Source organism: Meriones unguiculatus, chromosome 18 (genome assembly GCF_030254825.1).
Source record: "Meriones unguiculatus strain TT.TT164.6M chromosome 18, Bangor_MerUng_6.1, whole genome shotgun sequence".
NCBI classification, from domain to species: Eukaryota; Metazoa; Chordata; class Mammalia; order Rodentia; family Muridae; genus Meriones; species Meriones unguiculatus.
In genome coordinates this window covers 73,849,322-73,874,754 of record NC_083365.1, presented here as the reverse complement: position 1 = coordinate 73,874,754, position 25,433 = coordinate 73,849,322, and the positions used below count along the sequence as shown (strand labels likewise).

General features: G+C 40.5%; 1 protein-coding gene across 6 annotated transcripts in view; it reads right to left on the bottom strand.

Annotated features, from left to right (window-relative positions):
* The window catches only part of Ccnt2 (cyclin T2), a 34,743-nt gene extending 9,854 nt beyond the window's left edge, over positions 1–24,889 (bottom strand). For 2 of the 6 annotated variants that reach the window (XM_021641421.2, XM_021641422.2), the window contains exons 1-6: positions 24,680–24,887; positions 23,936–24,017; positions 7,284–7,412; positions 5,604–5,664; positions 3,673–3,735; positions 1,238–1,283 (exon numbers count right to left, since the gene is read on the bottom strand). In XM_021641421.2, the coding sequence (XP_021497096.1) occupies positions 1,238–1,283; positions 3,673–3,735; positions 5,604–5,664; positions 7,284–7,412; positions 23,936–24,017; positions 24,680–24,837 (539 nt within the window). In that variant the 5' untranslated portion in view covers positions 24,838–24,887. Of the gene's footprint in view, positions 1–927; positions 1,284–1,401; positions 3,641–3,672; positions 3,737–5,603; positions 5,665–7,283; positions 7,413–23,935; positions 24,018–24,270; positions 24,574–24,679 lie in introns of those variants that run through there. The other 4 variants (XR_002476552.2, XM_060371869.1, XM_021641423.2 and 1 more) reach the window with 4 other exon arrangements.
* Between the last annotated feature and the right edge of the window lie 544 nt (positions 24,890–25,433).

Sequence of the window (25,433 nt, the reverse complement as noted above, 5' to 3'; positions counted from 1 at the left end):
TAATCACCATATAAAAATTATAACCTTTTAAATTTTGTGGTAGTCTTGGTTCTTTTTTTTTTTTAAACACTATGGCAAAAATGTAAAGACTTTTATAAAACAAAGTAATTTTAATGTCACAATCAAAGATTAGACCATTTGATGTGGCTTGACAAAAAAAAAAAAAAAAAAGAACCTTTGTAATTCAGAGCTTTTTAGTCCTCGCTCATGCACATTTCTCTGTCTCTTTCAGCAAAGTCTCAAAAAGAACTTACCTTATGCCAAAATAAAGTAGGTTAATACTAATAAACACTATCTTTACTTCTCATCATGTACCAAAAATTGGGCAGGTGACATTTCATAGGCTAGCTTTTCTAACAAAGTTTTTTTTTTTTTTTTTTGAGACAGGGTCTCATGTAGCCCAGACTGGCCTCAAACTCACTATGCAGACAAGGACTCTGAAATTCTGACCTTCCTGTCTCTACCTTCCAGTGCTGGGATGCCAGACATGCCATCATGCCCAGCTGACCAACCAAAGTTCTACTACTCCAAAAAGCTAGTTTGGTTCCTGTTTCCACAGTGCCCACGTAACAATCTTTCGACCTTTAATATCAACCCAGAACAGAATTATACATTCACTTTAAAGCTTCCTTCAAACTATTCTTCTAGTTTAGAATAGATGAAACATTTACTAAATAGCCACAAACACACACTATATTGGTACTTTAAACAGAAAAGCAGGATTTTTAAAATAAAGACTGTATTTCTGCAAAACTAGGCACTGATAATAATTAACTACTTCTAATTTACTATTTGAAATATTATCTGGAACAAGTCCAAAATTACATAAATTTTACTTAAATTTTAGCAATGATTTCAAAGACTGGATCAATGTAAAAATAAAGTCATTTAACTATAATTATAAACTAGAAATAGCTTTATACTTACCAAGTTTCTAGGTTAAGTTTAGCTCTGTGTAATCTTTAGCTGCTATTCAGGCTACCAAGTTTAGACTTATGCACTCACAAATCGAGAATATGCCACCAGAAAGCACCACTACACTTCACAGTGTGCATTTAACCCCTCTGTGCCCAAAGTCCCTTGTACAATACACCGCAAAGCAACCAGGAAGGTACCACCACAGTAGATGGTCCAGTCTCCTGTTGCAACAAGGGCAAGAGACACGTTGAGGGGGCCCTGCATTAAAGGAAGCTATAGTGTGCTACAACAGTGCAACAAAGAGGGTCAGGATAACAACCTGTTGGTAGCCATGAAATAGGATGTCTGTGCCAAATCCTTGCTTGCTGTAAGAAAAGAAAGAAGAACGAAGACAGTATCATCAGCTTCAACATGTAAACACCACAAAACTCTCAATACAACAAAACATCAAAGATTTGTACACAAAAAGTAAATTTTACTTACTACTTACAAATATCACAAGAGCGCCATCATTCTCTATACTACTGAAAATCTTCAACAACATTCACTCAAATGTTTCTTGCTATCCCCCATAGATCTGAGAAACAAGCCGATTTGCTTTTAGCTAGCCAGTTACAAGGGCTAAACTTGTTACTAAGTTAAGCATCTAGTCAGCTAAAAGTTGAAATAAAGCATTCTCCTGGATTTAAAAAAACAAAAACAAAAAACAAAAAGAGGAAGAAGAAAAAGGTTTTTGAAGTCTAATACAAAATATAAGAGTTGTCTGCCACACTAAATACTGTCATCATATTTAGGTTGGCTTAAATAATTCCTTCAAAATGGAACAAAACCCCCACCCCAAATTTAAGAGCACAAATCTCAGTTCTTTACCATGTTATTACATAAACAGAATATAGGAAGCTTACTGTACTTGTTTTTAACTTATAAACGCCAATTAGAGCTTAACACGTAGAAAGATGAATGTTCTGGGAGAATGCTTCCAACACAGGTCCCCAACAGGAAAGCAGTTTTAACTAATTTCTTAAGACACCAACAGTTTCCCTTCCCCTTCTCGTGCACCACATCTTCCCAGAGAGACCCCACCCCTTCTGTTCAAAACCACTGTTCACCTAGCTTGGCAGCCCCAGGCCCCCTCCCTAGTCCCCAGATTCCTTCCCCTCCTAGTTTCACTCTTGGCACCTGTAATCCCTGCTGCCCCATGTGATCATCAAGGGAAGATTTAACAAAAAGGATTGGGTCTGGCAGAGCTGTGCTAAAGAAGACTGTCAGAGCACCAGAGGTCTTGGAGGCAGTGTGACTTAAGTATGGTATTCTTTCCTGGTGGGGAGGGAAGGAGAGATCAGAGTGAAAGGTCCCTGGTAAAATGACAACAGCCAATTCTGCAGCAAGGTAGCAGCGTCTCATCTGGAATGGGAGGCGAGGGCTTTACATGAATCATATATACCCACCACCACCAAACAAACAAGCACCCCACAAAATAATTAAAACACTCAATTGTGGTATGTTTCCTAAGGACTGTCTCTAAATTCAATAAACAGAAAGAGGGAAATGTGTTCTTGTTAGTTCAAAGTAGTTAAAGAGCAAAGGAAACAGACACTAAAAATGATGAAAGAAAATCTTCAGAGGAAGTGCAGTCACTTCAAAGTTGAGACAAAGGATCTTGGTTATCTCTCACTCTCTAAAGGTTTAAGATAGCAGATTTTAACAAAACAATATCAAATAATAATTAAAAACCAAAAACCACAAAGCAATCTTTTGGGGAATGAGATATCAAATGTATAGTTTTTGCTAAGTTAGTTTAAAACTGCCTTTTATTACTAAGGCAGTCCATATGCACCTTTGCTATCCACACTGATGTCTTTCGCTAGGTCCTGGCTACCTCACAAAGGTTAGTTTACTCTTTCAAATCTTCACTGAATCCAACCTACAAGCTTTTCTTCTTAAGATCTACAACTAGTTGTTTCTGAGTCTGTACTGTACTCTAACTAGGGAAGAGACTGTGCTATGAAATATATTTGTATGACTGTGAAGAATAAGAACCACAGTTAAACTATTGTGGTTTACAAAGTGATTCACTGGTAAGATGTGATCCTAGAATTAAAACAAGTCTTAGAACTCTACTCTGAACAAACAAGCAAACAAAACTTCCCTTTTAGCAAGGATGGTGGTTATGAAGACTCTAGGCTTGCTTTCCAATGCTGCCATCAGCAAAATAAAATGCTATCTACATTTAAAATGAATTCAATGTAGAATGAGACAATTAAGACAAATACTAACATGAACACAGACACACATATGTACACACCACCACCATCATCAAAAATCCTACAAATAAGAGAGCAAAACTACCGGATTTTATTTTCAAAAAGAGAAAAAGCACAGGAGCCGCCCCTGGAGGCTGCAATGTGCCCATAACCAATCCAAATGGGACCTAGAGAAGCAATACTGGCAACCTGTGGGAAGGTTCTAGTGTCCCCAATAGACAGACACAAAGGGCTCTTGGTTAAATAAAGTGTAAGGAATATGATATGCTTTGTTAGTTTTCTCCATTACCACACAAAGCAACCAAATGCACTTGGAGACACAGAGACAGGAGTAACAAAGACAGACTGGCTAAGATACAGAATACTTTCAAAATGACATTTTCCCTTTTTAATAAAACCCAACAAAAGGCTGTAAGAATACACAATATCTGTACCAATCCTAGAGGAAAGAAAGCATCAACTTATCCCAGGCGGTTGAGGGACCACTCACCTCTTACTAACTGGGTGCATTTCACTACATCTGTGTGTGGGTGTTCAATGGTGATCTCAAAACCTGAAATGAAAAGCACTTTTTTTCCCAACTACTTACCACTACAATACTTGCCTGAGCAATGCGGCTCACCATAAAAATCAAAAATGTTTAATACATTCTTCAGTGTTAAGAGAAATCCAAAGCCAGCATTAAGGCTTCTCATTGCTGACATATTAACCTCCAGAAGAAACGGTAAGTACTCTCTCATTTCTCAACAGGAAAACAGACAATTATTTAAACAACAAGGACAACTTGATCTAAAACTTAGGATTTTAATTCACCTGGGCTTATGCTCAAATCCTCAAATAATTATTATCATGCTGCATTTATGTATTATCTCTTTTAACATTAAAAATCTGTCTCAGAAGATGTAAACAAACCTCTCATAAACAAACCTGCTGCCAACGGCAGCTCTCTTTATTTTACTGTTAATCAAAGGGTACAGCTACATCTAATGAAAATCATGTGGACAATGAGCTACATAGGCAGGCAGTTTCTAAAAATCTCTTCAAAAATTCAAGGAAAAAAAAACGTTAGAAAGTTTACAGTGAATATCCAATCAGCTCTTACATGTGGCAGGATTTTTGCTTTTATTATTTAGTACCTTGAGAGCACTGAGTAAAGTTTAACAAATGAGTAATCAGGTTTTATGAAGGTGTACTTTATTTATATTTTTCCTGTAATTAACTAGCAAAGTAACATTTCAACTAAAAAGATGTTTTGTACTATACTTAAAATACTATGCATTCATTCTCCATGTGTAAGCATGTGTCTGTCATAAGGCAGTACATATTTTATAGTGACTATTATTGTTTGTGGTACTGGGAATGGAACACGGCCTCAGGAGCACAGAAGTTAAAGGTTCTGTCTGACTCTCATCTTCAGCTCCTATGTAATGCCTTCAAACCATAAAAAGAGGTTTGTGTTCTATGAGGTAACATCCTAATTTCAAATTAAAATTTGTAATTCCTGTAATTTTTCATAAATTCATGTAGATTTTGTAATTAAGATAATAACATGACAATTGGATTCACGGACAATAACACTAATTTTCATTTTGTAGCTTTTATTAAAACCTAGTTCATGTGTTTTAAATAAGCTACTTTCATAGTAAAAATATGGCAGCACACGCAGCTGTATTTGTATTTCTTTTTTTTGAGACAGGGTCACTGTGTAGTCCTGACTGCCCGCACGCTCATAGAGAGCCATCTGTCTAAGCCTCCTGAGTGCTGAGTTTAAAAGAATGGACCACCACTCCTGCTTCTACTTATATTTCTATCCAGCGTTTGAGAATGGAATAACAGTGAAATAAAAAAAACAAAAATTTGATATACAAAGCAGTCTTTATTCCACATATGCAGGATGGAAGTATAACTGATAAGAAAGCTGTCCCAATTTTACAAAGTGGTCAAAAGCCTGTAGATTTAAATTCTGATCTCCTGGGAGCTTGTACTTATCTGACCTCAACTTGCTGGGACTTGCTGGGTTCTTCTCTAAGGACGCTTAACTTTAGATAAGTCTGTAACATTCTTATGCCTCAGTTTGCTCATTAGCAAAGTTCCCTCAAATAATTACTACATCATGTTTAAAATAAAAGGACTGCAAAAAGTACATGTACATACCACCACCTCTGTACAAAGGACCATTTCACATCACTGTGCAACCCACAGTGACGTTGAGAGCTGTCACTGTAAAACCCGTCACACTGAGGCCATGGGCACCACTCAACTATGCTATGCCAAAAGAAATTTCAGAAAAATGGCTTCTTAGAACAAACAATACTATTTTATTCCAAAAGTAGTTTTAAAAAACTATCTTCAACAAGAAGTTATTCTAGATTTTTGTTTAGAATATTGCATTAGCGAACACAGAATGATATGAGCACATACCCAGTGTTTGTAGCATTATGGTTTCAAGTAAAACCAGTTCTTGAGTCTGCTGAAGATAAGCCTGCCAGATAAAAATGATATGAGATGTTTAGAATAAACACAACACTAAGACAGTCCTGGACTGTTTAACCTTATGAGGACTACAGAACAACAGTTGCTTGCAAGTATGAGGCAAAGAGTCAGTGTGGTGGTACACACCTTTAGCCCCAGCACTTGGGAGGCAGAGGTCAACAGATCTCTGTAAGTTTGAGGCAAGCCTGGTCTACAGAGTGAGTTCCAGTACAGTCAGGGCTATTTGAGACTCGGTCTCAAAAAATATTAAAAAGAACTATAAAGATAGAAAGCTGTAGCTGCCTATATATTTGCCTAACAAATATATAAGGCAAAAAAAAAAAAAAAAAAAAAAAAAAAGAGGTAATAGATGGAGCATGCCTGTTCGTGGGATACTTCTAAATGGAACCACTTTTAAATACAAATGTAAACAAAGCCAAGGAACACATACAACAGGGTACTAGGAGACAGGGTGGGGCAGCTCACTAAAGACCCAGCCAACACAGTATAAGCCCGCAGGCACTACTGCTTCCAGCTACCAAGTAGAGGAGCACCAAGCCACGAAGGGCACTGGCTCAAACCTGCCCTGTCAAAGGAAACTTACCAACGCAGGTCTGTTACTTCCCTAGAAAATGTAAGCCTTAAGTCCCTTGATCATTGTCATCCATTCTCCATAGAGTGACAAATTATCATAGAATCTTTCCCCTAAAATCCAGGAACCAGTTTCCCTCTTACAAAGCTCTCAGAAGAAAGCACATCAAATTTCTCCTTCCACCCTGTCTCGGAACCCCAACAACCCAGGTGAGAAGGAAGCAATGTGTCACATAAAGGCTGGGTGTGGTGCCTGTATTACTGGCAGGCTGAGGCAGAAAGACTGAGCCTGAGGCTAGCCTAGACTACAGAGACAGACCCTGCTACACCTGCCTTAAATGCATGTACATACACATGCAAGCTCATTTTTCTGAAAATACACTGAGCCCAGAGTGAAGTCACCTTTAATGTCACCGAGCTGATTTTTAAAACATTAGAATGTGCACACTAGTATAAGTGAGTTTATTCTATTAACAGGAACTATGAGAACTATTGTTAAACAAGTACAAGTTTCTTATTATTTAATGTACACATTAATATTTTGTTCATTTAAAAAGCAGCATCAATGCTGAAATGTATCAAACTTCTATCAGAGTCTAAACTAAACGTAGGACTTTATCACTAAGTAGGTGAAGATTCCCAACTAAGTGACTTACCTATAGTGCTAGAAAAATGGCTGCAAAGGGCCACACTTGCAGCTCTTATTTTAGGACGTCACAGAACTTGAGGAGAGTACCTAGTAGTCTAGAGTAAACTGGAGTCTCTCTAGTCCTTCCTCTGCTAACAGTTTCATTGCAGAGTCACTCAACTTCTGGTTTCATAGGACCTACCCTTCCCACTGTGGGTACACTGTGAGGATAAGTCACTGAATTCACAAACATTTCAAAGCAACTAAATCAAAGTAGAAGGATTTAAAACCTTATACGGTTCAGGATGCCATCCAAAGTCATGAAGCATACACGAAGCCTTTCTGTCAGCAGCTTTTGGTTTCAAATTTATAAAACAAATGCCAACAACCCACCCCCCTGTTTTACATACATCACATTTTGTATCCAGCAGTGGCTCTAGGGGATGAAGACAAGCGTGTGCTACTTTGATAACATGTTCAAGTTTTCGAGCCTGTTCTTCCACTTTTGCAGCCAAAAACAATGCAGTAGGTGAGATTATCTGCAGAAGAGATTTTTAAGTTGGTCATTTAGTCTCTACTTCCGAGGATGGCCAGGTTAAAAAAGATGACTAGATGATTATAGCATGAAGTATATACACTGGGACTGAGGTAAAAAGTAAGACTGATGTGAAAGCTTTCACATTGTTTGGTGCTGGGGATAGAATCAGAGATTTGTACATGCTTAAACACAAACTTTGCCATTGAACTGTATATCTCCAGAACGGATCTAGCTCATTCTCATTTTTCTCTCCCCTCCCCGAGACCAGTTCAGCAAGAGGGCACACTGTATATCAACTTTAGTAACACTGGCATTTAAAAAGTTCTCATAACTCAGTGCAGGACCAGACAATATTCAAAGTTTTAAATAATTATCCATTGTATTTATTTTTCCAAATAAAACAAGGGGGAAAGAAAACGATTTTGACCTAGGTAAAGGAAAAAAAATACAAAGTGATGCATAGCTTCAAGAAAGTGAAGACAGCAGGCCAAGCAGAGCACACGCATCTTTCCATTCGGCCCAGCATCAAATCCTCGCATGTCTACGAGTCACGTTATTTATAGGGCAGGAAGAGACTCTACAGGGACAGAACACAAAAAGAATTCTGAAAATGAACAGGCCAACCTTTATTTCACTACAGCTTAAAAAAAAAAAAAAAAGAGGCTTTTCTAAGAGGAGGTCCTGAAAGTAGCCCCCTTCCAAATATTATAAGGGAAATACTTGGGGTTTTAAGTACAGACAGCACCAACTACATAGGCACTGACTATGACGAGACAGGAATTTCAACAATTATCTATTCCCAGGGTCAGTAATAAATCAAGTAGTTACTGACTCTCAGAAGCCAAACATACTATACATTCAAATGTTTAAGAATCTGCACAAAGGAGCCAGAGAGGCCTCAGTGGTTCAATCACTTGTTATTCTTGTAGAGAACGCAAGTTCAATTCCAGCACCCCACTGTGGCTCACAAACACTTGCAACTGCAGTTCCAGGGTTCTGATGCCCTTTTCTAACCACTTAGGGCACCAGGCATGCACACTGTTGCACAGGCATACACACAGGCAAAACATTCACACATACAGAATTTAGAAAAAAAATCCAAGAAAAAGTTTAAAAAATTATACACAAAAATTTCCCACAGAATGGTAATTTCCAATGCAGGTACCCATTGTTCAAAGGGCAAAAGACCAGCTGGTCTGTTATCTGAGGGTCATAATTACACAGAAATGACACCACAGGGAAGGTGGGGAAAGAGGCACAAATTTTATCACCAACAGATTTATTTATGCGTTTAATAGAAGGAGAAGGTATCTGATAGAGGAAAGGAAAATCCTTCCCTGAAAACACTTGAGACTGATGAAATTCACACTGGACTATGGATCTAAAGGGGGCTTTTCCAGCTTAACTGCATTAGCACAGGAGTAAGTAGAGCAGATCCTACTGCCTCTGACTTCTGAGCAATAAGATTAAAGGGGTATGCTACCATATTGAGTATGCTCAATATCCCCCAAAAGTCCATGTATTAAGGGCCTACCGTAGCACAACAGATTTTTAGGTCACTGGAGGGAAGACCCCAAGGGGACTTGTGGCCTTTTCCTCCTGATCAGTGAGAAGTTTGCTGTGCCTTAGATGTGTTTCCTTTGCCAGAATTCCAAAGCAACGGCACCAGAAATATAAATCTTAAAACTTTTTACGGTAACAGAAAGATGAATAATACCTATTTACAGCCAAACTAGTGTTATAACAGTAATACTAAAGAATTTCAAATTATCAATAGTGCTTCAAGCAAATGAGTCTGCATTCAGCTAAAACAGACTGAATCATTCATTTGAATTCCCTCTTTCATTCAGTGTATCAGCGTTTGCCGAGTGTACAACATGGCTAACAATACCCAAAGGTACCAATATCAAATTCTAAGCACTACAGATGGCACTCTGAAAACGTGTAAGCCATCAACTATAGAAGAAATTCAAGAAGTCCTCAAGAAAACAAAGGTAAGCTGCTTTCCCACAGTCTCTCATTCACGACACTGCTCATAATCTAGTGAAACTAGCCCTCAATTGCTAACGCTATCAAAAGGAAAGCAATGGAGAGTGAAAAAAAGAAAAGAAAAAAAGAAAAAGAAGACTTAAATTTCTTTCCTAACTACCGATGTTCTCCTCTTTGCCCAAAAGGCACTTATTAAAGTCTCTGCCAAACATTTCTCAGCTAACTTACACAATTCCCAGTCATGGCTCCCCACCCTCTTCTCTAGCAAGCAAGCCTCTGTATCAAAAAACAAAACAAAACAAAACAACCCCAAGCCATATAACTTCTAGGCTGTACAACCTTCCTCCTTAGAAGATAAGACAGTCTAAAATGAATTCCATTGCACTACTTTTAAAACATAAAGCATACAAGGCAGGAATTTCTGGGACAGAATCCTGTGGTTTGGTTACCTACACTTTCCCATGAAGTCTTTCTGGTCCCCACAAACAGCTTTAGTCTTGTCTTCTGCAGTCTAATACTATAAACCCAACACTCCTCCCAGTCAGGAACTCCACCCCACACCTCTATAACCTGAAAACAAACCTTTTTAGGCAGACACCTGGCAAAAGCCATTTGAGGCTTTAAGTCCTTTCTGGGCAGTTAAGAGAATTCCCGAGGTTTTGTGCAACATAAGCATTACTAGCAGCTCTGTTATGGTCAAGGATGAGTTTGAAAGCTGCCAACATTGTTTGGCACATGTAAACATGGTTCAAAGGCAAGAATCCACAACATTATTGGAAAAGTACACTTTGGTTTCTGTGACTGAACAGAAACAGATTCAGTTCACCGGGGAGAGGCACACACAGTATTTCAATGTTGTAATACCTGGTTCAAGAAATCATCTCAAATTACTCCAGCTAAAGGAAAGTTGATTGGTCACTTGCCCACTCATTCATTCAATCATTTGTTCATTCATTTGAGACAGGGTTTCACTACATGGATTTGGCTGTCCTGGAATTCACTATGTAGACCAGGCTGGCCTCGAACTCAAGAGCTCTGCCTGTTCCCCACTCTCGTTTTTGAATGAAAAAATTCTCAAACCAAGACAAATTTTAACAGAAATGTTGACACACTAATACGGAGAATGAGAGTAAAGGTGATGAAGCCTATGGTAGCCAAGTAGTCAGACTGTTGTACTGTAATCCCAGCGGTTATCTGAGCAGCACAGGCAAATTATTCTGTGGCCCAGAAAACAATACCTGTACATAGCTGTGGTAAAAAACAGAATCAATTAATAAATACATGGCACTTTGGGCATATAGGAGTATGACTGAGATATTATTTTGTGATTTCAAACAACCTCATACTGTTAATTCTGATCTTAAATTTAAAAAACCTTGTTTAAAATGTCCTTTCTTACTCATCTTCTCCCTTCAAGTTAAACTCAATTCTTCAAAGGTTTGTTGCAGACCTAAGAATGTTTAAGCCCTGAAGCCATGACACTTGACATCACTTTAACGATTCACATCCATACTCCCCTCTCTCCTTGGCATATTCCTTTACGTGTTGTCACTCCTACTTCTGGATCTGACTCTCTTTCTCCATCTGCTCTCCTACTGCCCTTTCCTGGCCCCTCTCCCCTCTCTGTCATGGCACCCTCACTGCTGACATTCTTCACTCCAATGTTGGTTTCAACCTTGACGTTTGGAAGCAAAGTCAACCCAATTAACAGAAAGCTGAGATAATTACTAGCTGTTGAAGATGAAAAGTCCCGAAGAGACAAAGGTTTTCATGTCTGCCGAGAAACTAGCAGCAAGCCCACTCTAATTGACTGTGTTGTATTTTTAAGCTCTGAGGAGGGAAGACATTCCTCCTTGTCCTTTTAACTAACTGCCCTGTACATTTTCTCATCTCTGCTACCATCAACTGAGACTAGAATAACTAATTTTTAGTGCCCTTTAAGGAGGCTTCAGTAATAAATGCTTACCTAGTTCTAATCAGGGAAGCATTTGCAGAACATACAAACTTCAGGATAAGTTGGTAAAGGCACACAGGAAGGCCTCGGAATAAATGTTAAAGTAGAACTTCAATACTAGGAAAGGCTAGGGAATACCTACAAACAGAAGCACTGGAATAAACCAATGCTCACTGTTACCTCAGGAAAGATTTCTAAGCCTGAATTAATTGAACCAACACTCTAGTATGTTAGAAAGCAGCTCATGACCTTACTTCTGCTGTATGTACTGGCAGCAGAGGACTGCCAAGAGCCACTGAATTGGGGAATTTCAGTAGGAAGGAGGGCTTTCTGGAAGGTAGTCCAGTATTTTGCAAGGTTTGTACCATGACACACGTCCTTAATTGCTCCCAGCCTGACACCCCTTCTTTCTGCGCTGCTCTGTCTCTCAAAACTCTGGCATGGTGTGAGCCCTCACTCTCCGGGCACTTAGCCACTCTGAACAGTCCTCCTGCAGGAGCTTTATGAAGATGTATTGCTGTTCGGATGAATTAATTTCCGATTATGGAATTCCTGATGCAAACAATTTCAGAAGTTAAACAGTTGATAGAAAGTTTACTGCTGCAATAAATACTTTTGTGGACCTCCAGATGCCTCAGTGTGCCTGAGGTCACAAGAGAACACCAGGTCCCCTGGAACAGGTTGTTGTGAGGTATACTCTGGGCTCTGGGAACTGAAGCTGGGTCTCCTGGAAGAGCAGCCAGTGTTCTCACACTGCTCAGCCATCTCTTCAGTGTTGTGTGGTTTTGCTCATTAACTGTGAACTGGTGGGAGTTGTGTCTGTCATAATGAGACAACTATGAAATGCTACCTAGCCTTCAACATATAAGTTGACATTTCTCATTTTTCTTAGAAACTGATCCTTAGTGTTGAAATAATCCTCACTAGGAAGCTTTTTCGATGGCAGACTGTATAACACATTCAATATATTGCTTATAGTATTCAGTCTATAAACACCAGTTCTTATTTTCTGTATTACTTTTCAACATATTGAATAGTGACTTTTAGCCTTCTAAACCAATGTTAATTTTCTTGTGTGACAGCATTGTGTGCATAAGTATCTGAATGAGAAAACAACCAAGATGCTAGATTGAGTCACTGATGCTCTGTGGTCCTCTATCAAAGCTGGACTTTGACAGTCCATGTGGAGGATCTGAGGCAGGTGGACCCAGCACTGACAATTTGGGGCCAGTCAGACTGTTGACTGATGTCTCTCTCATTTGGATGCAGTAAGTGACTGACGTGCTTTATACCTAGATTCAAACACCTTTTAAATCTGAAAACTGCAAGAGGCAGCCAGTAACAATAGTTGATTAAAGGACAGGGATGGGGGGCGCGGGGGTGTGTGGGGTGGGAGAGGAGACAGACAAGGCCTTCTCCCTTCGGCTCCGGACAGGCTGTTCTGCCACTGACAGAAAAACTTCAACTGACCACTTTCCCCTCTCCTCCTAAGCCCCCAGTCAGGGCTGTGAGAGGAATAAGAAATAAGAAAGACAGAAATTAGACCAGTCACACACACAAACACTCAATGGAGGTGAATGCCCCCAACAACCTTGTCCTGGTCACAACCCTTATACCCTGGGTAAAAACTCTCTACATCAAAGAATTACCTCACAAGTCAAAAGGATTTATCACAGAGACAGACAAAACTGGAGGGCTTTTTACTTGTTTTTGTACTAAACAAAATTAATGATCCTAGATTAGGCAAGGATTTTTTGTAATGTGGCACCAATATGGCATTAATACAAGCACACAAACAAAAAATAATAAACAGGATGTGTTTATTGTCAAGAAAGTGAAAAGCACAACACACAGAGAACATTTACATAAGTTATGCACATGCATGCACACACAAACCCCAGGTGCTTGTAACGCAGTTACTGGAACCCTCAAACAGCTTGTATGGGAAGGTTAAAATGGTGTGACGACTCACTTTAACAGCTTGGCAGTTCCTTGAAATGTGCTTCAAAAAGCCACCTAAAACACTGAAGTCGAACTGACACACAATCCAGAACTTCCACTAAAAACCCAACACACTTGAGTGCAGCACTGCCAGAGAGCTGACAAGCAGAAGCAACCGACCAAATGCCCACTGACGGACAAATGATGACAGTGCAGGCACGCGACAGACGAAACATTCAGCAGTGGGAAGGAATGGAGTCCCAACAGTGCTGCATCATAGACAGATCTTTAAAAAGTTCTCAATCTTATTCATAATTCCATTAATATAAAACTACGCAAACTTACGGAGACAAGTTACTTGCAGCACTTACTGGATCTGCAGAGGGAGGGGGCTGGTGAACACACTTCCTAGGGGGCAGTTTCTTTTGACTGGGAAGAAAATACTGTAAATTGCAATTGCTGTGACGGTGGTATAGGACACACTTTGAATTATGGGCTCTTAACGGATGAACTCTACGGTCTGTGAATTATCTTTCAAGAAGGACACTTTTAAAAGCAGCTAATGTTAGCTGGGCATGACAGTGCATGCCTTTACTCCCATCACTGAAGAAAGAGAAGGAGGCAGATCTGAGAGTTCAAGACTAGCTTGGCTTACACAGTGAGTTACAGGCCACCCAGAGCTACATGACTATCATAAAAAATAAATACAAAAGCAACTAATGCTAAAGATAATCCAGCCTCTCTGAATTCTCGAATATATTCAATTTCCCCCAAATCTTCACAGGTTCTTCTCCCTGCCATGAATTGCCATCATTTTTCACTTTCTTCAGATTTAAGCAGCAAACAATAAACTTTCTCATTTTAAATACTTCTAAAGAAGCTCTGTTTTAACTTTAGTTTTAGTGCAAAATGTGTCTATATCAAATTGCTATAGCTGAGTCCCAGTGGATTTTTGATTGATATACTAATATCTATAGCCTAAAGCAGACTTGGTAAATAGAAAAACTCAGCCACAACTAATAAAAACTTGGAAATCAATTAAATCAATAAAAAGTGTCAAATGTGGTAAGTTTATATTTCTATCATATTAGAGCTCTAAAATAGGGATTTTACAGTGACACTGTGAGATGTTACTATTTCAACATGATAAAATACAGGCCTATTAAAACAAAAGTTTGCTTAGCAGGAATTATCGCATACTGCTTGAGTTCTAAAATTAAGATTCATTACAAATCAGCCTCCTAGTACAATCACCACATTTCATGTGTTTCGTAGCCACTTCTGTTTAGTATCTACCACAACCCCCCAGCTACCATCTAGGAAGATACAACATTTGCCAGCACAAACCACTTGCTCCTTGCCACTTTACACAGACTCTAAAAAGCTAACCTGTAGGTAATTTTTTCTCCCACTAGGTTATGTCCTTAAGGGACAGTACTATTTGTCTTCTGTGTTTAAGAAAGTAGCAAATCCCATCTTTGTCTCACTGCTATGAACTCAACCTGAAGAACACTGGTCTTGGTGTCATATAAATGAATACCCTGTTACTAAGCACTAGTGCCCAGCTTTGCATTTATTACCAGCATGCTCTGTATAATAACTTCATATTTAAAACATTAACAATGAACAAGTAATGCCACACCCTTCAGAGAAAACTCCAGATTCCCCCCTAAACATGGCCATACTGCACCAGCTTTACAACTAGAACCTAAAGTGCTAAAAGTCAGATTAATGCCTCCATATATTGTGCGTTGTTAATGCCAAGTCATCCTCCTTTTCTAAAACATGTTACACATTTATAATAAGGTAACAATCTAATTGGATTTTCACCTAGAAAACAATTTTAATCACTTACCATTAAAAATCTAACTCTAAAGTTTTCCTGAAAGTCAGTGTAAAGAGGGCTTTTTTTTTGTCCTCTTGCTCTTCTCCGTAAGACACCAGGACCCTTACTAGAGCCTTCATTTTAGGATATCAAGCCACCAGAACTGTATGCCTATTATTTGTGTAAATCATAATCATCTGGTCTCAAGTACTCTGCTATAGCTATTTTATACAAAACATTAAAAATGAGTTTGTAGATGGGGTGCTACTCAAAAGAACAGGTGTCTACAATTCATGAGGTTCTGGATTCAATTTCTAGCACACCTCCAACAAGAATAACTTAATTCTAGGACAAATGTCCTAAGCCATCATGAAAACATGGTATAAGAACTACACCCTCTGTAATTCTGTACACCATTAGTCAACATCCCTATATTGGGCAGAGAAGAGGACCCTATTTTAAAGATACAAAGCTTTGGGGGAAATATCTGAGTTTGAGGCCAGCCTGATGTACAAAGCGAGTCCAGGACAGTCAAGGCTACACAGAGAAACGCTGTCTCAAAAAATCGCATGTCTACAACCCTACCATTAGGGAGGTAGGCTAAGTGTGAGCCAGGCTACATAAGAGACCCACTGTCAAAAGGATCCACACACACCAAAGGCACTCCTAAAGGATTTATACCATTTAAAAAATTTAAAGGATAGCCTGCTGTAGTGAGTGTAATTATCATGGTCTTGAGAATACTATCAAAGGGACAAAAATCCTTCCACGACTTACTTGAAAAGTGTATCAAGTCCCACAGAATAACAACAAACTAGCAAAAACAGATAAGTCCTATAAATACTTATAATTAAACCACATAACAAGGCATACTGGGAAAACCCCCAATACAAATGCAGAGAAGGATACTCTAAAAGATACAATGCCCAGCATTTGTATTCAAGAAAACAAAGGAGGGACAGGGAATGCAAAAGGTCTCATTACAGGAGAACCTCAACAGAGCTGACAGGTGTTCACAGGAAATGCAGGCAGTCTTGCTGGTGAACAGAGCCCCACTGCAAGCTTAGGAGTGAGGCTTTGAGACTGACCCCTTTGCCCTCCTGGAAATCTGCACCTAGAGACTTCTGGGAGGCAAGGCACAATTGGCTTGGAGAAGGCCAAGAGCAGAAAACAACAATGAAGGAGGAGCCAACACACTTGACTCTAAGAAAATGAAAAAGAGCTTTGTAAAAGGAGAAAAGCACCCTGCAGCACATATTCTCACTAAAGTGCAGGAAACCTGAGCCTCACAACAGTGAGTAATCAGAGCCCTTAGCTCATGTAAAGCCACCATAAACTTGGAAAACCGTGCCAACACAGATCACAATGAAAATAACTACTAAAAAAATGGTGCAGGACAGCCACATGGTAAGAATCTCACACACAGTGTGAGATAAGATTCCAAGTTCATTTAATAAGCTTAGGAACTACAACTATAAATTTTTGGATGAAAACAAGAAAAATTTTAGAACATCAGATGTCACAATTGTAACTTTTGTGTGCCTAAAAGAAAAAACCCAACCCAACCCAAACCACAACAACAAAAAAACCAAACCAAACCAACAAACCAGCATGGCATGGTGTCCTCTGCCCTCATCTCCCTAACAAAAACACACTGGGGTTTCTGTTTAGCCCCGGCTGTCTTGGAACCAGCTCTGTAGACCAAGAGTCTCATACTCCGTGTTTGGCTTCACACTCAGAGGTGACCTGTCTCTGCCTGGAGTGAGCCACTAAGTGTCTTTTAATCCCAGCATTCTGAAGGCAATTCAATCTCTAAATTGAGCTCAGACTGGTCTACACAGTGAGTTCTGCTCAAAACAGGAAAACCCACAGGAAGAAGTGTTAAGGGACGATCTTGTGGACCATCCAGATGCTAATTCATGTGCCCAGAGATCTGGTTGCAGTCAGCATGTGGGCACTTTCATTTCTATGAAGAATCTCCGGTCTCACTGTTGTGTAAAATTTGTTCTCCGTCTCTCTGTCTTCTCTGATTGGTTAATAAAGAGCTGATCAGCCAATAGCTGGGCAAGAGAGAACAGGCAAGACTTCCCTGCCAGGCATGATGGTGCATGTCTGTAATCCCAGTACTCAGAGAGGCAGAGGCAGACGGATTTCGGTGAGTTTGAGGCCAACCTGGTCTACAAAGTCTAAGACAGCCAAGGCTACACAGAGAAACCCTGTCTCAAAAAACCAAATGAAAGAAAGGGGGAAAAAAAAAGGAATGTCTCTGTGTCATTATTTAGGTGCTAGAATAGAACTGAACTGGCAATAGGAAAAGGCCCTACTTACACTGTATTTCTACAAAGACGCAAACCGCATAACAGAAACCAACACTCATAACAATCATAAAAACCAGTAATTCAAGATGCCAAGATGAGAAGAAACATTTCTCCAACAAGCACTGTTAAAGATGCTCGGCTTAAGGAAATGCCATTCAAAACAACTGGATGGTAACACACCAGGATGGTAGGAGCAGTGCCGGCAAGGGGCATGGAAACTGGAAACGCTGTACACTTGATCACAAAAATGCAAACAGCACAGCTGCTGTACAAAGTGATGGGGCAAGCTGCTCAAACATGCACGTATACACAGAAGCACCGCGGGTTTGCCTGGGCTGCAGAGGGAGCTTTAGGCCTCGGCTAGGTAGTAAGACCTTGCTTAAAACAAAACAAAACAGGCAAAAATAAAACAACCAACAAGGGCTGGAGCGATGGATCAGTGGTTAAAAGCACTGGTTATTCTTCCAGAGGACCCAGGATCAATTCCTAGCACCCACATGACAGCTCACAACTGTCTGTAGCCCCAGTTCCAGGGGATCTGACACCTTCACAGACATGTATATAGACAAAACACCAACGCACATAGAATATAAATAAATAAATAATTTAGAACAACAAAAAAACACAACCCTCCCCCCGCCACAAGCCCCCTTTTCCTATATTAAAACCGCAACTCTCCTTTTGGCAATATGCAAAAAAATTTAAAATAAAACCTTGAGCGACTTCTTGTGACCCTTGTAGGTGAAAGGTAGCAACAACTCAAGTATACACTGACAGATAAACCGATAAACTTACAAGAGAAGAGAATAAATTATTCAGACCTTCAGGGAGGTTTGACATATGCTAAGACGTGAAACTGAACAAGCATTATGCTTAGTGAAAAGAAAGCTGGACATAAAAGGATGAGTGCTGTATGGTTCCACTCTGTCAAGAGTGAGCAGCAGCATGGCAATGAGGGAGGAGGTAGGGGAAACTTCAGTTTGAAACAAACAGCAAAACAGTACAACACACAACCTCAACCAAGAAGAAAACAGAATGATGGCTGCCACAGGCCTGGGCAGCTGTTAGTGTCAACCTTTCAAAATGTGAGGGAATGAAGCGAGGTTCTGAAGATGAATCAGGAAACAGATGCAATGTATACACACAAATATGCACAAAATGCCTACTCACATTTTACCACACAAATCAAACTGCAACCTATTTCCTGTCATAGTATGAATCTGAAAAGTTCCTTTGGGCTCCTTGTTAAGCCTGCCACTAACTGCTACTGGTGCTTCAGGTGGAAGGAGGTCACGCTGGCTCAACTGTAAAGGCTCTCAGGAGCCTTCAGCTCTCACCAGCCCTCTTGCTTTGCACCTTACAATGATGTCAACAGTACTCCTCCAGCTCTGGCCTTGTAATCTGGCCTGCCCTACTTCTGTGGACCATCCGCTCTGAAATGGTGGGTGGCAACCAATCTTTCCTTCCTTTAGTTGTTTCTGCCAGGTTCTGCAGTCACAACGTTAGAGTAACTACTAACAAATACTTACAGAATGGGAGCTGGAGGGGAAGTATGAACTGAGAAGGCACCATCTGAGTATAACTGCCAGTATCAAGGTATGCTATGGTACAATCATGGGTTATGAACACTTCAGTGGCTTAGAGAGAAACACATTAATAAAAACGAATCTGGACAAGTCACTAAATGAGCCTGCTGCTTCAAGAGAAAACTACACAAGAGATATGAACAGACACTCTCTCATTGCTCGTCACATGATGGTTAAGAAGTACACACACGCTGCTCTCACTCCTAGTGAAGCCTCACAGCATATAGCGACGGATAAAAATTAAAGAAAAAGCAAAATTTAAGCCACCAGCCTTGAACTTCCACAAGCACAGAAGCAAGCACAGGCACCACGGCAAGGCTTGTTAAGGCGGAAGATGCCTTCCCACAAACTAATTACATAAGTCAGGGTACGGCCCAGGGAAGCTTACTTTTTAAAAAGCCAGCTGTTGATACTGGTGCAGGCAGTTAATGAATCACCCTTCCCTTCCTACACGATGCCTTTCTCAGTTCTTATGGTGGGAAATTTCAAGGATACAGAGGCCCCAGTAACACAGATAGGGAATTCACACTGGAATTAAGACTTGTTTTTGTCATTGTAGCTGTGTGACTCCAGAAAAGGAATTTAACCAGATTCCTACCTTCCTCATTTGCATGAAACAACCTCAAACAAGTGTTGAGCAGCAAACAACAAGAAAGCCAAGAATGAAAAGAAGTCCCTTTTCAGGCCAGGTGTGTGGGGCACACCTCGAATCCCAGCAGAGGCAGGCGGATCTCTGAGGCCAGTCTACAAAGTTCCAAACAACCAGGGATACACAGGGAAATCCTGTCTCAACAGAAAAAAAATCTTTAATGAAATCATTACACAAACCTAAGCAGAAGATAATGAAAACAAAATTAAACTTTGATATATCTGATTAACAAATTTACAATAACAAAGTAAAATACCTTACTAACAAGATTTGAGAAATGTAGAGCCCGCTCAAATGAGCTAAGTAACACATCAGTAGTTCATTGTTAATACTAAATTTAAGCTTAAAGTTTAGAAATTCCAAAACAGAAATTACGTACGTAAGTTTTATAAAGGTCCTTGGAGAAAAGGGCACGTGATGATTTTTATAAGGAACTGAATCTGCATTAATTTAGTGGTGAGAACAGCTTTAATTGGCCTCCACTTTGCCCTTTTCCGCTCGCTTTTTTTAGGTTAATCCAGAAATCTCAGGACTAGTGAAATCACCCCTGCCCAGGCCCCAGCAGGGGTGAACTGCCGCAGTCCTTTGTGCTTATAAACTGATGAAAAAGCGTTCCTAGCGTATGCACTCCACAGTAACAACCCCACACCCACTCACCCCCAGCAACAACACCCGTCCTCTCCAGAAGGACAGAACTGACTCCAGTCAAGAAAGATTCATTCTGTTTACACTATGCCTTCTTATGCCACTTCACAAATTAATACCCCAGGTTTGGGAGGTAGTCCAATTGTAGAACACATGCTTAGTATGTATGAGGCCCTGGGTTGAATCCTTACTATTTCAAAAAGTAATTATACCACTCATCTAGAAATTAAAATCCCAATCTGTGTTCCCATGTTAATGCTGTGTGCTACATCTAAGAACTATAGGGAAAAGAGAAATTTCTGTGATCACAGACATACACACACACGGCCATATATGTGGCATATTTATGTGCTTAGACATGCAAAAAATATTTCAGAAAGGAGGTCTCCAAATGGTTATAAGCTGGTAAAAGACAGAGAAGATTTATCCTAACCTCCGTTCTACTGTTTCATCTACCACATTCCTATAATAATTTTCAATAATACAATACTTGAAATCAGCGGCTCTCAACCCGTGGGTCCAACAACCCTTTCACAGGGGTCACCTAAGACCTTTGGAAAAGAGATATTTACATTACAATTCCTAACAGTAGCAAAATTACAGTTTTGAAGCAGCAATGAAAATAACTTTCTGGTTGTGGGGCACCAGAGCCTGAGGAACTGTACTGAAGGATTACAGCATCAGGACAGTTGAGAACCCCTGCTTTAAATGCATCTATGTGGAGAGCGTATTTAAGAAAATGTAGATGACACATTCACTAGACCCATGAGCCAAGACCACATTCTCTGACAGTAAAATGCTAAAAACATCCTCAGTGATCCAACAGTGAGTAAGGCCTCAATAAAACACCCCACCACTACAGCCAAACAGGCATGTACTACTGAGGAACAGAAGAAGAAAAGGAGTAGCGCTCCCTGGATAAAAATAAGCCTTCATCCAAACTGAGGTAAGGAATCTAGAAAAACACTCTTCATGCTCCAGTAGCACAAAAAAAAAAAAAGTTACTTAGAAGCCTAGTGTAAACAAGAATGTAAAAATAAAATTTTAGTTTGTTTAACAAGAGGCTGAAGTAGGAGGACTGTAGGTTTGGTAACATTTAGGGCTACATAGTTCATACCAGCATGAGTCCCAAAAACGTAAACAAAATACAGATTTGTTTTATGCAGCTGGAAATGTATAAATGATGTATATGAATAAAATATGAAGGTGATGCATCTCATAAGTCTATACATATGTGTATATATACATGTATAGCCCAAACTCCCAGTTTCTGGGTGATACACGTAGGCTCAGATTGGTTTCATTCTTTAAGCAGCACAGAAATGCTTCTTTACTTTTAAATCTGTCAATGAGACACTAAAATGAAACACTGAGTATTAAAAGATACCTTAGCATTATGGATGCATGACAGTTTAAGACAGTAGTTTGTCCTACCACCTTGGCTTCTTATTCCACTGAATTTAACTTATCAAATGATACTTTGTGATATTTTTAATATGGCACTTGACTATATCCTTAAGAAAAAAACTTCTCAAGAATATAGGAAAATATGAATTTAAATATGGCTGACATTCAATTTGAGATCACCACCAAAGGATCAGGTGTGCAGGGAGGCTACTGAGCTAAGCAACTTACATGTAGGATACGACTATTTACTATTTATTTAAAAACACCTTTAACGCTCCAGAACAGGAGGCAAGTCTGAGGAGGAAAAATGCTGCTCCCACAGATATTTCGAGTGTCCCGCTAAGAAATGCTGGTGCAAAGTGCTCAAGTGCTCCCTCTCACGTGTAAGAGATTAAGTAAGGTAATAAAAGTATTGGATGGCTTGTAAGTTAAAGTGGCGAAAAAAGAACACAAACGATGTGGACTCAACAAAGTCAAGTTTGAAGAAACAGATTCTACTTTCAAGAAAATGTATGTTTAAAGCACACAAACCAAGCCAAAAAAAAAGGGGGGAGAAGGGCTAAAAAATGGCCTTGTGTTGAGATCTTTCTACTAAAAACAGAAAAGTGAACCCATTCACAAAATGGCACCAACTGCTCTACAAAGAATTCCCACACAAGTTTAACTTGTGCTATCTACCCGCATTATTCAGGGCTACTTTACAAAGGACAAATTCATTTAGTGCTCACTACTACTTCACTGCTTTTAGAGAACTGAAACAAAAACTCAACTCTCTTAGCCTAAGCATTATTAACAATAGGTTCTTTTCTCCTTTACAACATCACCATTGACCTGAGTGATATAAAAAGAACTGACAAAGAGAAAGACTCAAAACATTAAAGGAGCAAAGAGGGACTGCAAGAGAACCAACCAAAGCTACATAAAAACATCCAGTCTAAGAAAATACTATTTGTGAGCCTGATAAACCAGGTTAGACTTAAAGCAGAAATTAATCTAAACTGTGAAATTTCTGGCACTTCAAAAAAGCAATAACCTAAGAAACTTTCCTAGAACTGTTTTCTTTGCAACTGAGATCCTAACGACTATCCACAAACTATTTTAAGTTCTTATGTGGCTTATTTTCCTACATGTACCTTTCAAAATAACATTATCAAAACTGTAATAAATGGCAAATAATAAAGAGGTGAGAAATTAAGGTGGAGGCTAAACATTTATAAATAATACCCACAGGAATAGGGACTTAGAGATGCATTACATTACTCTAAAAAGAACAGTCATCAACTCATAACTTTGATAGCGTTAAAAATGTCAAGAGAAGCCAGGCATGATGCCATCTACCTATAATTTCACCTGAGGGCTGAGGCAGGGGGATTGTGAGTTTGAGGCTATCTTGCATTGCACAGCAATATGGTCTCAAAGCAAACAAACTAATTGGTTTATTAAAATAACTACCTATCTATAAAGGTGTGAATGTTATGTTCAAGACCAATACAAGATTCTCTGACGGACTTACTGCAACTAAAACCAACAGTGTATTTGATGGGCAAGATGGGAGTACTGACATTGGCATTGCCAAAAAGCATAAAGCGACAAGAAATGCTCAGCCCTTGCTTGATGCCTTCTTCACACTGTAAGAAACTTCACTGCAGGATTCCTCTGAGCAGCCTGCTTTCTGAAAGCATAACTTCAAACCAATGCAACTACACAAGTCTCTATTCATAACATTTGAAACGATGAGTCCTGTACAATTAAGATATATCCTCACCAAGAACTAGACTTGCCAAACTATTTTGTATGTGTTTGCTAAAATAGTATAATATAAATCACTTCACACCTGCAAAGTTTAAATGAATACAAAACTGTTGGCTTGGTGGCACAGGCCTCGATCCCAAACACTGGGGAGACAGGAAGGTGTCTCTTGAGTTCAAGGCCAGCCTGGTCTACATACATAGTTCGGTCCAGGACAGTCAGAGGTACACAGTGAGACTCTGACTCAAAAATCTTCCAAACCCCAAAACCAACAATAGACTAACACCATGCCTTAATTAATAAAATTCACACACACCCTTCTGCATCCGAGGCAAAACATTTATTACATAACTTACATTTACGATAAACTCAGAACATTAAATCCAATGATCAACTAACTTTTTTCTGCACTATCTACTCATTTTAACATTCGACGACTAAATCAATAAAACAGTACTTACATTTCTGTTGAACTTTGTGAAAGAATGATGCATATAAAACCTGTGCATATAAACAATCGCGGTGTTTATTGTAAGCTGAGAGCTGGGATGCAACGTTTAGGAAATAATCTGAAAAAAATATTTCTAAAAACTAAATCAATCTGGATGGAAAAACCTCCGATTTATAGTTCCTTTCCATTTACTCAAAACCCAATCCCCAACCTGAAAGTATGTAAGTGCGCGGAGAATAACGCTCAGGCTTGACGCCAAATTATTCTAATACGCCCTTAGTACGGTAAAAATTAAGTAGACGAAAGGCGCGCGCCACACACCCAGAGAACATGAGAGATACCCACCCATGCATTCCCACAGTGCCAGAGAGCCGCTCGGGAGCCGGCAAGGAAGCCTTCGAAGACACTGCTGTGAAAGCTCCGGCACCTTCCGACTCCCCGAGCAGGGGAAGGGCCGCCCCTCGGCTTCGCTCGCCCCGGAACCCTCTCGCCAGGGCAGCACTTCCATTCCCCCCCGCATCACGCGCAGGCACAGATTACACAACGCGGGCTCCCGGCCCGCCTTCCCCGGCACCTCTCCTCTTCCTCGGGCTCGCCACGGCAGCTCAGGCCCACGCTGTCTGCGTTTCTCTCCTTCCCCAGCTCAAGAGAAAGCAGAGGCAGCGGCGCCATGTTCGCAGGACACTAGGCCCGGTCACCCGGCGAACGCGACTGGGGCGTAAGGGACGCAGGGCCGCAACTAGGAAAAGGATACACATTGAGACGTTGCCCCATGTCCTGGATGAGGTTGGCCGCCTGCTGGCGGTGCGACAGCTCTTCATCCGCCTCCATTCCGCAGCGGCGGCTCGGCGTGTTCTCCAGCTGTTCTCGAGTAAAGAACCAGCGAGAAGAAGCTCCACGGCCCGACGCCATGACACTTCCTCCTCCGCCCGCACCCTTAGCCCGCCCCCTCCCCGCCTGCCTCCCGGACTCCGCGCCAAGGCCCTGAGGCCCCGCCCCAACGCGCTCTCCGTAGCATGGGCCACGCCTCTTCCGGTCCTGCCTTTGCCCGTGCGCACGCGCAGGAGCCCTCCCTGGGGCTCGCACTGGTCTTTTGCGTTCTTTTTCCGGCCTCCCGCCTCTCTTTCTGGCCCGCAGGACCACAATGCTTCGCGCCTCTTGTCATTGGGAAGGCGCCGTAAGTAAGGGTCACTCGGAAAGAAAAGGTCGACGCGGTGCATGCTGGGTCTGGAAAGGGACTAATGCGAAGGGGCGGGGCGAAAAGGGAAGAGGTCACGCGGCTGCGCATTAGGGTTTGGGCGTTTGCTTCTAATTCAGCCTTTTATTTCTTAGACGGTTAGTGTGCAGGTGCGTTAAAGACAGAAGAGGCTTTTCTGGTTACGGCCTCACGCCAAAGCCTCCGTTCCCCCACAAATTCGTGGGTGTATTTTCTTGAGGTGTTTTGAACCCTGTGCCCACGAATGGCTGCCATCCCGAAGACGGCTCTGGGGAGGCGTTACCTAGAGAAG